Below are 14,113 nucleotides of genomic sequence, written 5' to 3'. Positions count from 1 at the left end.
AGCACCAAGGGTTGCGATCCCGTTGCCGGTCCCAGTCCGGTACGGGCGCGACACTGAGGGTTGCGATCCGTTGCCGAACACGAAAAAAGACAAAAAGGAAAAAAAAAAAAGGACTTTGATGATTGATATATTTATAAAAATACACAAATTCCTTTGTAACAATAGAAAAATTCTCTGTATCTTTGTGGCCAGTGACCTTTCCTGGTGGAACAGTGGTTAAAAATTCTTTTAAGATTCTACTTTCTACAGTGTGATGACATGAAAAAAATGAAGACACTGAGTAAATAAAAATGAATGCAAATTTAAGTTCAGAGTTCCAGTCTAAGATGCTGTGGCTACGGATATTGATGCACGGGCCCATCCGCGAGGTGCCAGTGGGGGACCGCGGTGAGGTGTGGACACAGCACTCTCCACACGCTGCCGACGACAACATGAAACCGCCAAACCTTCCTGCAACACGTGAGCTACCTCCTCTGTGACTCCATTGCTAGGAGTTTATCCTGAAGAAACAGACAAGAGCACAAATAGCTGTGCAGAAAGGCGCTCACTGTACTGCTATTCACAGGAGCAGGAAAGACGTCCCATCAGGAGGCGTGGGTTTAATGAAGAGCAGCCTTACAGCTGAGGGAAGGCAGCTATTAAAAATGACAAGACACAGACAGATGGATAGACCAAACAAGAGAAACAGGATCGGAGAGAAGCACACACACGCGCGCGCGCGCGCACACACACGCACACTTTCTCTTACACAAAAAGATGCCACAATGTATTTAGTAACAAACAAAAAACCCATTATAAAACAGCCATACTGTTTTAAAACAGGATGATTCACTGTCATTTAAGAAAAATGCACTTATGCACATATAAAATCTAGGAAAATACACATCCAGCCATTAACTGGAGTTAGTTCCTCTGGAGAGGTTGATGGGGGAAGACTGTAGGATAGGAGAAAGGAGCATTTTCACTTTTTACTTAGTATACTTCCGGACTGCTGACATATTAAACAGTAAATAATACATCATTTAATATATTAATATAATTAATTATTATATATTTAATATATTAAACAGTAATCAATCAGGGGCTAAATGTTTACATTAGTAAACTGCTAAAAATGATAAATATGTTTGCAAACAATGCACAAAGGAATATACACATTAAAAACAGACCATTCAGCTTTCAAATGCAGCCCCATGCTGTGTGAGATCAGCCCTACGTTCAGAGAAACGGCCTGAACAAAACTCTCAGCACAGTTATCGGTGGGTGATGGGATTACGGATGATTTTTATTTGTTTTGCTTATCTGCATTTTCAGACATTTCTACCATGAACCTGAATTACTTTTTTAATTAGAAAAGCCAATGAGAAAAGTTAGAGAAAGAGAGAGGAATGAACACAGTCACCCAGGGGTTTAAGAAGGATCAGCTGTACATTCGAGACGTCTTTACCCAGAACTCAAAAGACTCCGAATTCAAGCACCCAGCTAATCCTGCGAAAATTATATTTTTTCTTTAATGCTTGCCGAGTACTTGAAAACGTATTTCCATGATGCTACTTTAGGTCTGCGTGGGGGCTGGGGGGAGGGGGAGTATACTTTATGCACTTATGGCAGAAGAAATGTTTTGTACATAGTCCCTGGAGGGATATTTTTCCAGCATTTGCCAGGTGCCGGCCCAGTGCCAAGTGTGAAAGGCCACAGTGGAGACCAGGAGAGGAGACAGAAGAAATGTTTTGTACATAGTCCCTGGAGGGATATTTTTCCATCATTTGCCAGGTGCCGGCCCAGTGCCAAGTGTGAAAGGCCACAGTGGAGACCAGGAGAGGAGGGGGCAGAACATTCTAGACCGTGGGAGCCACACATGCAAACGCCTTGTGGTGGGATTGTGGTGGGATGGGATGGCGCCTGGGAGGCTGTTATGGGTTGAATTCTGCCCCCCTAAAAAAGGCACGCTGGAGTCCTAATCTCCAGGAACTGGGAATGTGACCTTATTTGGAAATAGGGTCTTTGCTGATGTAATCAGGTTGAGATGAGGTCATTTGGGCAGGCTCTAATCCAACACTACTGTGTCCTTTAAAAAGGGGCAATTTGGACACAGAGGCACGCACACAAGGAGAACGCCATGTCAGGACGGAGGCAGAGACTGGACTGATGTGTGCGCTCCTTGCAAGTCAAGGAACTCCAAAGATTGCCAGCAAAACACCAGGAGCTGGAGAGCCGCTGAGAACAGACACTCCCTCGCAGCCTCGGAAGGAACCAACCCTGCCCACACTTTGATTTTGGTCTCCTGGCCCCCAGACCCTGAAGACATAAATTTCTGTTACTTCAGCCACCTGTCTGTAGCACTCTGTTGCAGCGGCCCCAGGAAACTAAGACAGTGGGACTGAGAGAAGGCTTGTGTGGCAGGGGCTGGAGTGACATCCCCATGGCTCCATGCAGGGCAAAGGACCCTGCAACCCAAAGCACACATACCTGGGTCTCAAGTTCTGTCACTTCCAAATTCAGCTTGTTCAGGTGCTTGTTCACAAAAGTGATGAGAGACTGTCAAGGCAAAGAGACACAGGGTCCATCAGTGACCACGTTCAGTTCCCATCTGGTGGGGCAGATTCCACAGGTGCCGGCGCCAGCTTTGTGAAGTGCTTCCATAATCTCCTCCATTTGCTCAAATAACAAGCCTGTGCTTCCCACGCAACGTTCTTACAACAGCCCTCAGTTGTATGGACGATGCCTACGTCCATCCCAGCTGGAGAAGAAAACACACTTCCCTGTTCACCAACCCATGCACACATGTGCCCATCCACACACAGCGCCTAATCTGACAATCATAAAGAAGAATAATCAGTGTCCTTAAGAAGCATGAAACTGTCAGGGGAAGATAGGTTTTCAAATGTACCCTACATGTAACCTCGAAAAAAAGGCACACTCAGAAGATGGAGAGGGAGCAGCTGCCTCGGGCCACCCCTACTGCACTCTCAGGAGGTGGGAGACCCATCCAGGGCTTTATCTCAGGCTGCGGGGATTTTCTGAGCCTTGTTCCATACCTACCAAGGGGCACTGGCTTCTCTCTGGCAAAAGATTAAAATTTGTCACCTATAACTTATCAACAATCAAACCCAACTTCAATGGAAACTCATTACCACCCCACCCCACCCCACCCCTGGATGTGGTATCATTTCTTATTCATTCTACCCAAATTTACTGAGCAGCTACTATGTGTCAGGCACTCTGCTTGGTGCTGGGGACATAAAGACAGCAAAAGAGAGCCCCACCCTCAAGAGCCTGGGGCATAATTTCCATATACCCATAGTGGTGGGAACAGAGACGTCAGGAGACACAGCGACACAGGGGGAAGCTATACTAGCACAGAAGGGAGGTGAGTGGACCCCAAAGACACCAGAGACAGGGAGGATTGGAGTTGGCCCTGGGGGGTGGGGGCCGAGTAGGCACCCAGGCCACGTACACATCTGCAGACTCTTTGGGGTCTTCAGGCCATGGCTGGATGTGGGTGGGATGGGAGTAGGAGGGGGTGACCTAGGGAGAACCTGGGGAGGTGGGCAGGGGCCCCTGTGCCCATCCTGGGGCATGGGGAGCCACTAACACAGCACCTTGCAGTGTGGGTTGACGAGGGTGTGGCTGGAAGTACGAAGCTGTCAGGCAAATGAGAGGACTTTGTCTTGTCCATTGCTGGTGGCGCCCGTGCCCAAAATGTCTTTTCAAAAAATGAATTAACATCATATCTACCGGAAATTAAAAGCTACCCTTGAGCCACATCATATTCAACACAATTGGTGACCATGGACTGCACGCTAAGCCCTTGCACAGACATGATCCCAGTTTATCCTCATGGCGCCCCTGAGAGGTAGGTAATGTCTCTGTCTCCACTTGACAGATGGGGAAATTGAGGCTGGAGGGGTATAAGCTGTCACAGGTCACGCAGATGGTAAATGAGGGAGCTGAATTAGATTCATCCACCGAACCAGCTCCGCCGGGGTCCCTGGGGGCTAGGTGTGGTCATGGCAGGGTGAGGGGCACTGCTCTGAGGACCCAAGAACACTGGGTCCTTTTGCAACGTGCTTCCGAGAACTAATGATCTCATTGTCTGAGCCTGCACCAACATTTTCCAAAAGTGGGTTCCCAAGGATGTAATGAGTTCTATCCCCAAATTAATAAATAAGTAAATCCCACTATCAACAAACAAGTTTGAGAAATGCTTCCACCCGAGCCCCTCTTGGAGAGTTGCAGCGCAGGCTGGCATAGGAAAGGCTCTGACAAGGCCTGCACTAGGAAGCCTATTGAGGGAAGCTGTCCTAGACAAAGGAAAACTCCCTCCCCTAGGTCATGGCTGGAAATGACCGTTCCTCCTGCCTCCTCGAATGGGACATCTGCAGGTGCTCAGATAACTCCATGTGCACCTCAATTCTTTTTGTGGGAAAAGACTTCCTGGCAGATCCCCCGGAAGCTGATCATTCCCAGCCCCTGACTCCAGAGCCTTCGGTTCACATGGTTTTTTCTCATCTGCAGACTGACCAGTGAGCTGCCTGGGCTGGGGAAGACCCTGTCCTCTGTGCTCCTGTCTGGAGGGAACCAGGCCAAATCCATCACGGAACAGCCAGCACAGGCCTGCTTCTTTACTGGGCAGGCTGCGAATCCAGCTTCATGGTAATGAGGCCAGAGAGAGCCTGCAGGTTGACACACTTAAAAACATTTCCACATTGATAAAAGGAATGACCTGCCACACCGACGCTGGCTCAGTAATTCACTTAACAGAAGCGGGGCCAGTGGGCAGGAAGATACCCAGGGAGCAGAGGTGTTGAGTTAAAAGGCACTAATTTTACGCACCGTAGTTACGTTTTTGACTGTAATTACATTGCAATCCACGTGGCAAACATTTCAGAGATTCCAAACGTTTTCCCACCTTCTCCCCAGCAGGCACTTGCTGTACAGGAGCCTGAGACAGGAGAAGGCATCATCCGTGCAGAGCTTACCTTCTTCACCACGCTGAGCTTATCCGGCGCGTGGTCGAAGAGCGTGTCGAAGGCATCGCGCTCTGCGAGGACATGCAAGAGAGACACGTGGAGAAGCGTTTATGGAGACACGCGGTGCTGCCCTAATCCCCCCGCTTCCCGGGACGTGCCAGCTTCTGGCCCTCAGGAAGTTCGGCCTCAACACTCACACCTGCCTAGAATCCTCTTAATTCCTGCCAGATTTGAAGGGCTGATGCTGATGACAGAAAGTCAGCATAGTTCAGAACCACCACCAAGAAAGGTTGGACTAGATGCTTCTAAAGTTCCTTCCAACTCAGTTTTCAGCTTTTCATACGAAGTACAGGGATAGCACTTACATCTGAGGACCTGAGGCGTCCTGATCGCTCCCTTTTCCCACAGTCCATCTTCCAATAAATTTTGTCTGTGAATCCGACCACTTGCGCCTCTGCCTCACCTGCCTCACCTGCCTCCCCTGCGCACGCCCCGCGCCCCTGCCTGGGAGCAGCTACTGCCTCCTGCTGAACTGGCCCCTGCTCCACGCCTGGCCCCTCCCCAGCACTCTCCCGCAGGCAGTGAGCCCTTTAAAGTGCAAACCAGGTCATTTCCTTTCCTCCTCCCCATACAGGCCCTGACTAAAACCCTCCAACAGCTTCTGATCACTCCTACAATCAAATTCCTTCTGTCTCCTGTGGGCCTGTGGGATCTAACAGGCTCCATATCATCTCCAACTCACTCGACCTCCTGACTTCTCCCCACCAGCCGGTCCGTTAGCTGCTCCTGTGCCACACCAGGCACACAGCTGCCTCAGGGCCTTTGCACCTGCTGTTCATGCTGTCTCCCTTCCTTTAGGTTGCCCTGATGTCACCCCGCAAGGGGTGCCCTGCCCCACTGCCTGTCCTCTGGCTCAGGTGCACTTTTTTCACGGCACCTATCACTACTTGAAATTCCGTTCCATTTTTATTCACCTGCGGAGTATTATCTGCTGTCTCACTTGTTCTCTGCACAGCCTCCAGCTCCAGAACAGTGAGGGGTCGGCAGCTGGTGCTTAGAACAAATGCATGAGCTAGAGACCCTGCTCCAGAATGTCTCTACAGCAGCCTTCTGAGGGCATCTGCCTCTGCAGGGGTATCGTCAACAAGCAACTCACTTGTCCCCCAGGTGTCCTGGCCGTCTTCCTTCTCCCAGGTGAGCCTAACCTGCTCATCTGCCACTCAGGGGCCCAACCAGCCTTCCAAATTAACCCAGAATAAATCCCTTCCCTTTCCAACCTGAGGCCACTGAAGGCTATCAATGCTGCTCTCAAGGCTTGGGGCTGGCTGCAGCCAGGTACCTGGTTCTAGCGTGGCTACTGCCATGGGTGGGGAGGGGTCACATGGAGGCACATGGGACAGAGACTGCTGCAGCCAGGACCCCAAGCAGAGAGCTGAAGCCTCCAGGGTGTATGCAAAGCTGTGTGGAATCACTCTCAGGGCAGAAGGAAGGGGGAGGAGAGAATTTGGGAGGGGGACGGGGCCCCCAACATCTGTCCTCAAGTCCCTGGGGACAATATATGTGCAGAGGACTGAGGCCAGCAGAGAGACCCTCTGTTACTAGCCAGGGCTTGGACCCAAACCCAAAGTGGAGCCCTGGGGAGCTGGGGAGACCAAACTGACAGGGTGGACGAGGAAGTCTCCTCCCACATGTCTGCAGGTGACCCAAGGGCCTGCTTCAGGGACCACCCTGGCCTGTCTAAGGACTGAGAAAAGAGAAGGCACCTGGTGAACCAGAGGCCCCAAAGGAGAGGAGCCAGCCAGGCCTTCTCCTGCAGGAAGTAGCCTGGCCCTTCCCCGAAAAGACGGTGCTTGGCACAGAAGGACCAGGGCCCCAGGAAGCAGCTCACGGCCCAGCCCAGGCAGCCTCTTCCTTGGGCTTGTGGGTAGGCAGTGGGTGGTGGGCGGTGAGAGGCAAAGAGGAAGGGAGAGAAGTGTGCATGTGTATACATGTGTGTGTTTATGTGCATGTGTGTTTGGGGGAAGGGAGGGAGGTTTCCTTCACTAAAGACTGACATTGACCAAAAGGCCCCACCCTCCTGACCCACCAGCTTTTCTAACGCAGCGGCTGTAAATTATTTTTATAGTCATCTAAGTCAGATTATACTCAATAAGACAGTCTGCTAAGGGGACCAGAAAAAGCTAAATCTTTACAAAGCAACACACAGACTTTAAATGCAGCTTAAGAAAAACCCCAGGAGCAAAGAGAGCTTGACGTCAGCCGGGGTATATTTAGCCAGGCCACCGCCAGGCTGGCGGAGTCAAGCCACGCGGGGAGGCACCGGCGCTGCAGGGGCGCCTCCATGCCGGCCACTCACCTGCACCCAGGGGACGGAGCAACGTCACACAGCCCACTCGGCTGGGGCAGGGGGGCTACGAAAAGGGGCAGCGGGGACCCGGACAGGCCTTTGCTGCACCCCTGTGTTGTGCTCGGCCTTGGGAATAAAATCAATCTGGGTTCAAACATAGTTGCTCGATTTAAAATCTCACGATGTTAGGCGAGTTGCTTCCCTCTCCAAACCCACTCCTCCTCTGTAAAGAGAGGGCCTTGGGAATAAAATCAATCTGGGTTCAAACATAGTTGCTCAATTTAGAATCTCACGATGTTAGGCGAGTTGCTTCCCTCTCCAAACCCACTCCTCCTCTGTAAAGAGAGAGTACTGAGTGTCCCCACCTCAACCCTGTGCAAGGATGAACCAGGCACTGAATGAAGCGAGGAGCAGACTGCCTGCCGGGCACATCAGGTCCTCAGCGCTCCCTCGTCCTGCCCCCAGCCGACTTCCTAGGGACATCACAGACATAAACAAGGATAGCCCTGCTGTTGAGACGGGCACAGGTGGGGGGGGGCCTGGGGAGGGGGTAGACTGTGGCGGGACAACCCTGTGTTGGGGCAACCCTGTAAGTGTTGGAAAAGAGGAACCCAGAGAGGGGCCAAATCGACCAGAGCGTGCCAGTGTCCACCCAAGTTCAACCCGCAAGAATGCTTAGCCTGGTCCATATAAAGCTGTTTTTGTTTGAGTCAACGTTTCTAAAATTGGAAGGTTTGTCCAAAAGTTCTGAATGTCTGGCTGCTCTGGAAGAACTGGAGGCTGTGGCAACAGCAAGCCTACTCTCCCCCCGGCCCCAGTGAGCTGCCCGTGGGGACAGGGGTGCGGACTCTCCAGTTTGCCCCAGACCCCACCACTCCCCACTGTCACCCAACACTGAGGCTGAGGGGCAGCTGCGTTCATCATTTTATAATCTAGCCACTTCCCGCTTCCATGTTACTGGCCTGGTGCCTGGAGGCACCTGAGTATCGGGCCCAAGGGCCAGGGGCGGGGGGGCCAAAGAAGGCTCCACAAGGGCCCCTGAAGTTTGAGCCGGGCTTGCTGGGACAAGAAGAGGAGGAAGGGCATTCCAAGAGGAGGGAACAGAAAGTGCAAAGAGAGGTTCGAGAGAGCCCAGAGGAGGTTCACGAGTGGGGGTGCCGGTGAGGGGGGCTAGCAGGCTGCACCCTGCTGTGTGGGAGTCGTGCAGGGCGCAGTGACCAGGGGTGGTGAGATCGAGCTGGAGTTTTTAGAACGAGCTCGCAGGCAGGAAGGGGGAGAGACAGGACAGGGAGGGGGCAGCTCCCCTTCTCCCCCCATGTCCTGACATTGACCCGACACAGCTTCGGCCTCCGGAAGGGGCTCTGGGCTGGTGGAAGCGGGGGAGGGGAAGGGCCCAGCAGAGAGAAGAGGTGAGAGCGAACCAGTTGCCATGGAGATCAGGCTGCAACCTCCCAGCTCCCGGGAGAGGGAGACTCGTTTCCAGGGGAGAGAAAAGCATCCTCGCCCCACCTCTGCCAGGACAGTGACACTGTCAGGAGGCGGGTGGGACCCTCGGGAGCCCACTCAGCTGCTGGAGTGATGGGGGATGGGGCCGGTTCCTGGGTTCAGTGCGCTCACAGGTGAGGCCGAGAACACGCTCCTGGCAAAGCCAGCGGGCAGCCATGGCCAGGAGGGTCTGCCTGGTGTCTGGAAGCTCCAGGAACGTTTGGTATCTGCTGGTGGGGACTGAGACCCAGGGCTGGCTGCTGTGGGGGGTGCGGGTGGAGGAAGAGACGGTCCCCACCCACAGGGCGCTTCCAGTGCAAGGAGCTGTGTGTGAAGGGAGAGGGGGAAGGGTGGCGGGTGCCCTGGAAATTTCGCCGGCGCCACTGTCTGCCAGGTACATGGAGGCTTACGTGTGTAAACACTGACGCAGGGAAGACAGGCCAAGCACCCCTGAGCAGAGAGCGCTCTGCAGTGTGAAAGATGATTACAGGCATATGAGTAAGGGGGGGAGGAGAGCCAGAGGGTGCTAGTTTGGGGCAGCGGGGTAGGGAGGGCCTCCCCGATAAGTGACATTTGAGCCAAGAGCCAGAAGAACTGAAGGCGTGAGCCATGGAGTAATCTAGAGGGAGAGCATTTCAGGCGGAGGGTGGTGGAAGCGGGAGCGCTCTCGGGTGTTCTCAGAATGGTGAGGGAGCCGCGAGGCTGGGCCCGGACGCGAGGTGAGAACAAGAGGCCAGAGAGGAGGTGCGTGCTGTCCAGAGGGGTGGTCTGAGAGGCTCGTAGAGGCCACTGCATGGGCTGCGAGCAGAACAGGGGCGTGATGAGGGGGCTTTAGGAAGCACCACCCCAACAATTGTGCAGAGGAGCAGCCAGCAGGGGCATCGGACACCAGCATGCCCGGGGGGAAGCATCACCTGGAGGACCCAGGCAGGGCAGTGGGCTAGAGGGCGGCTGCAGGAGGTGAGTGTGGGACAAGACAGACCACTGCTCCCACGGGGAGGTGCTGGCCAGAAGCCCAGCTGTGCCCGAGGTGGCCAGGCTGGGGACCAGGAGGCTTTGGAGCTTGCGTCAGCAGAGGCAGGGAGGCCGGGGGCGGAACTAATTGCCTGTCACCGCTAACAGCCTGTGTGCACCTCATATGCACAGGGTGGAAAGCCCAGGAGGTACTGAGAACAGCTGCACAGACCTCTCATTGTCCCACCATCCCCCCAGCGGCAGCTGAGTCCCCTTTCACATTGTGACATGCGGTTCTTACCTAGGGTCACTGCCCTGAGTACCAGACCCCAGAGGGGCTCCTCCTCCCTTGGACCATGGGAGGCAACACACAGCCCCAGGCGCGTGAGCCCCCCGCCCACCACAGAGCCGATTCTCTTTAAATTCCCTAAACCTCAGACTAGACAGAGTAACACCTCTGCAGAAAACCGGGGACAACACTGAAAACCCTCTCTTCATCCATATCTCTACAATCCCAAGGGGCCTGAGCCGCTTCTGTGCAGAAAGGATGGAGAGGAGGTGCCATAGAGCTGCACCATGTCCCCAAACTGGGCCTCCTCCTAGACACGGACAGAGTGACGATGCCCGCTGGCTCCACTGGGGCATCCCACGCCGGCCCCGTGACCCCACTGTCTGCTCCCTCAGCAACTGTAAACGGGAGGCGTCCCTTCCTCTTTATTTGTTTTTTAGTAATAAAATCATTAAAAAGAACTGAATTGCTCCTTAAAAAAATAAATAGTGAAGGCCTGTGAATTTTCCCAGCACAGCTTAAGGTCTACTAAAGAAAGCTTAGGGGACACATAATCGCTGCATTTTCTTGAGTTCAAGAGCCTTCAGAATTTAAGGGCTGCAAGCCCTCTTCAGATGAAAGTAACAGTGGTGTCGCAGCCTGTGGCCAAGCCAGCCTGCCCTCATGGTAGAGGACCCATGGGGTGTCACCCTCCACCCAGAGGCCCCTGAAGCAACAGGGACCAACTCCGGGTTGGCAGGCTCAAGGACAGCAGGGAAGCTTCTATTTGGCTTTCACTTTCCTTCTAACAGCTGCCCCCCGTCCCCTCCGCCCACTGCAGAACACAGACAGTATCTGGGGGTCGAGTGCTTTGCTTTGAAATATTCCTCGAGGCAGACAGCCTGGCTGCGGCTCTGGGGCTTCCCATCTCTGAGGGTTTAAGTGCTGCCACTAGCTGCTGGTCCCTTTGTCCCCCCCCCCTCGCTGAGATGAAGATGGAGTCGTGGGCTATAATGGGGTAAGAGGGAGTGATCGTCTCCCTGTTTGGGAACAGCTGTGGAAAACTAGCAGCAATAACCGCCCCACACAGAGTGCCAGGCCCTGGGCAAGCAGCACGCATGTGATCATGTCACTCAGTCCTCTCAACGACCCCGCCAGATCCTGGCAGAACCTCCTACTGTCCCATTTCACAGATGGGCAGCAGAGCAGAAGGACAGGCCAAAGGCCACCAGCTGGACCACGGCCGCGGCCACCAACACTAAGGAAGTCTGTTAGGCAGAGCTTCTCAGGTGGAAGATGTGTGTATGAAGGTTCGCCTGCAGGGAGCGTCTCTCCCGGCTAAGCAGGCTCTGCGTGGGCCCAGGCCACCTCCCTCCTGTCATCTTCCTTCCCTCCTGCTCTGGCTCCCGCCGGTGAGAGTGAGAGCGTGCCCCAGACACGGCCCGCTGCTCCTTCCGCCCGGGCAGGCTTCTGCCTCGCTCTTCTTAGCGCCACCCAGCCCCTTGCAGCTCTGAGAAGCAAAGTCACGAGCCTGTAATATGGGGGAAGGGGGCTGCTCATGTTCTCGAGGATTCCAGAGCCCCTGGGAGCAGCGAGGCCCGCGTGGGGTCCTGCTTTCCCGGCATGATAGCATGAGCCCCCCCAGGAGCCTCCTGGGACNTAGGATTCCAGAGCCCCTGGGAGCAGCGAGGCCCGCGTGGGGTCCTGCTTTCCCCGCATGACAGCATGAGCCCCCCCAGGAGCCTCCTGGGACAGTCCAACGTGCTGGCGATCTCAGACTCCCCCTTCCCACCCCCAGCCCATTACTTACCAAACCGGCCCATCATCATCCTGCAAACAAGAACACAGAAAGTGGTCAGACGGGTCAGTTTACTAAGGAGCATGACGGAGCACGATGGCTGCCCAGGGCAAGGGCTACTGAGAGCAACGCAGCCCACAGTCTGCTCCATTCTGAGCCACTGGAATTGCAGACGAGGCACTCATGGATAACTGATGTCTGCCCAGGCCAGCTGCAGATCACCATGCTCACCTGCACATTAACCAGCCGTTAATGCCACCTGGAGGGGAGGCATCTAAACCTTGAGAGGGACTAACACGGAGAAGACTTCAGCAGGAGGCAGGTCTTCCAGCAGCCACTGAATGGCAAACCTTAAAGAACAGGCTGCAGACTATCCAAGGGTTGCGATGCAGTGAGTGAACACAATGCACTTTCAGGGACTCAGGAAACAAAACGATTCTAAAAAGACCAGGCTCCGATTCCAAGCAAGTGACGCTGAAAACATGAAGGACAATGACTATCTTCTTGAAGATTTCCAGAGCATGAGCGTACTGTTCTTTTCCATGAGCTGCCTTACTGAGAGGCAAAGACATCTTTATTTCACCCCCCACCCAGGCTCATGTCCTGTGGCTCCACCTTATTTAACAACATTTTCTTGCACACCTACTATGTGCAGACCATGGACATACAGAAGGTAAACCCCTCATAGCCCCTGCCCTCAAGACGTCCAGTGGGAAGAGACAAGCATAAGCCATGTAGGAGACGCCACGGGAACTAAAAGCAGCCAACCATGGAGAGCTTCTTGGAGGGGGTGACCTCACAGGTTCTTCTACAAAGAGAAATAGGAAGGACACTGAGACTAGTGGGAGGTGGCAGCACCACCTTAAGAAACTAAATGTGGATCTTTGGGCCACTAAGTGGTTTTCAGCAGACATCCCATGATTTAGATGCCCCATCAGTTCCCCTGCAGCCACGTGGAGGGGAAGGGACAGGAGACAGCAACTGGGAGTCTGGAGACCAGGATAGCAAAATGAGCCATGAGAACTGGCCTGGATGTCAGCCTGGAGAAGGGACCGCCCACCTCTCCAGGACCCACCCCCTCTCCCCGGTTCCTGCCAGCAGAGTGACGCTGCCTCGGGGCTAGGAAACCCCAACTCCATCCCTTGCTGCTCAGGACTGTCTGGCATCCAGTTGAAACAGCTCCCACTGGAATCTCCCCATCCTGACTTTGGGGCATTCCCCATCCTCCTGAAAACTACTTTAGGGCCCTGAGGCACTTCCCACATGCCCCTGTGCTGGATTTTACATTTCTTCAGGTATGTCCTTCCTTGCCAGCCTGATGGCCAGCCCTGAAGGAGGGGAACTACATCCCACACAGCTCTCAGCACCTCTCAGTGCTCCGCACATTGCCTGGAACACAGAGGACCCTGTGTGTGCTGTTCACTGCTGCTGAATTGCCGAGGCCATTCTCGCAACCCCTCACTCGTTCTCCAATTGTCTCAGGACCATTCTGGTTCTACCCAGGATGACTGCCAAGCTCCCAGCTCCTCCCTGCTGCCGTCTCTCCTGTCCTCCTCACCCGGTGGGAGACTGCAAAAGACGGCCACAGCTTCTTCCCATCGCTGCACACCCCCTGCTGCAATGTGCCTGGGCGTCAGGAGGCGGAGTCTGTCTCCCACCTTCTGATCCAGGACGGCCTGTGACTTGCTTTGACCCACAGAAGTGAGGACATGGGGTAAGCATCCAAAATAAGGTCTCAAGGGCCTGCAGCTGCTCTCCCTCTCTGGGGACCCTGGGGGCTCCATGAGGAGGAAGGACACGTAGGGGAGACCATCTCAGCCTGCCCAGCCCCAGAAGAGCCTCCCCAGCCCCAGAAGAACCTTCAGACGTCTGCAGTCACATGAGCAACCCTGGGCAAGACTAGCCAAAGAACCACCCTGCTGAGCCCACTCCAAATTGCTGAGCCTCAGAACTGGCAGCAGCAAATGAAACAGCTGTCGTCTTCAGCCACTTGGCTCTGAGGGTGGTTTGTTACAGAACAACAGGCACCTAAGACACCACCCCAACCCCAAATCTTCCCAAGCTGCCCTCCTACTGCTGAACAGGCCAAACTGCTGCTAAGGGGATGCTGTGCTGGGCACAGAACCGCATTCTCCACCCTCCCCTCCCCCTGCTCTCCTCTCTGTTCCCTTTCACAGGCTTAGAACAGACCTGGAGGCCACCTGCCAGGCTGTGCACATGCGTCAGACCGCACGTCGCATCTCTTCAGTTTCCCTGACAGTGCACACACCACAAGTGGATTCCTGTGT

At 54.2% G+C, this 14,113-nt stretch overlaps 1 protein-coding gene across 1 annotated transcript in view; it reads right to left on the bottom strand.

Moving 5' to 3' along the window:
- LOC103608904 (beta-parvin-like) overlaps positions 1–11,857 on the bottom strand; it is a gene marked incomplete at its 5' end in the record, with an annotated part of 23,670 nt that extends 11,813 nt beyond the window's left edge. The window contains 3 exons of the mRNA XM_008593293.1: positions 2,470–2,538; positions 4,983–5,044; positions 11,838–11,857. Coding sequence (XP_008591515.1) covers positions 2,470–2,538; positions 4,983–5,044; positions 11,838–11,857 — 151 coding nt within the window. The remainder of the gene's footprint in view (positions 1–2,469; positions 2,539–4,982; positions 5,045–11,837) is intronic.
- Between the last annotated feature and the right edge of the window lie 2,256 nt (positions 11,858–14,113).

This window comes from Galeopterus variegatus, unplaced genomic scaffold (genome assembly GCF_000696425.1).
Source record: "Galeopterus variegatus unplaced genomic scaffold, G_variegatus-3.0.2 Scaffold8962, whole genome shotgun sequence".
NCBI classification, from domain to species: Eukaryota; Metazoa; Chordata; class Mammalia; order Dermoptera; family Cynocephalidae; genus Galeopterus; species Galeopterus variegatus.
This window is presented reverse-complemented; position numbering and strand designations above follow the sequence as displayed.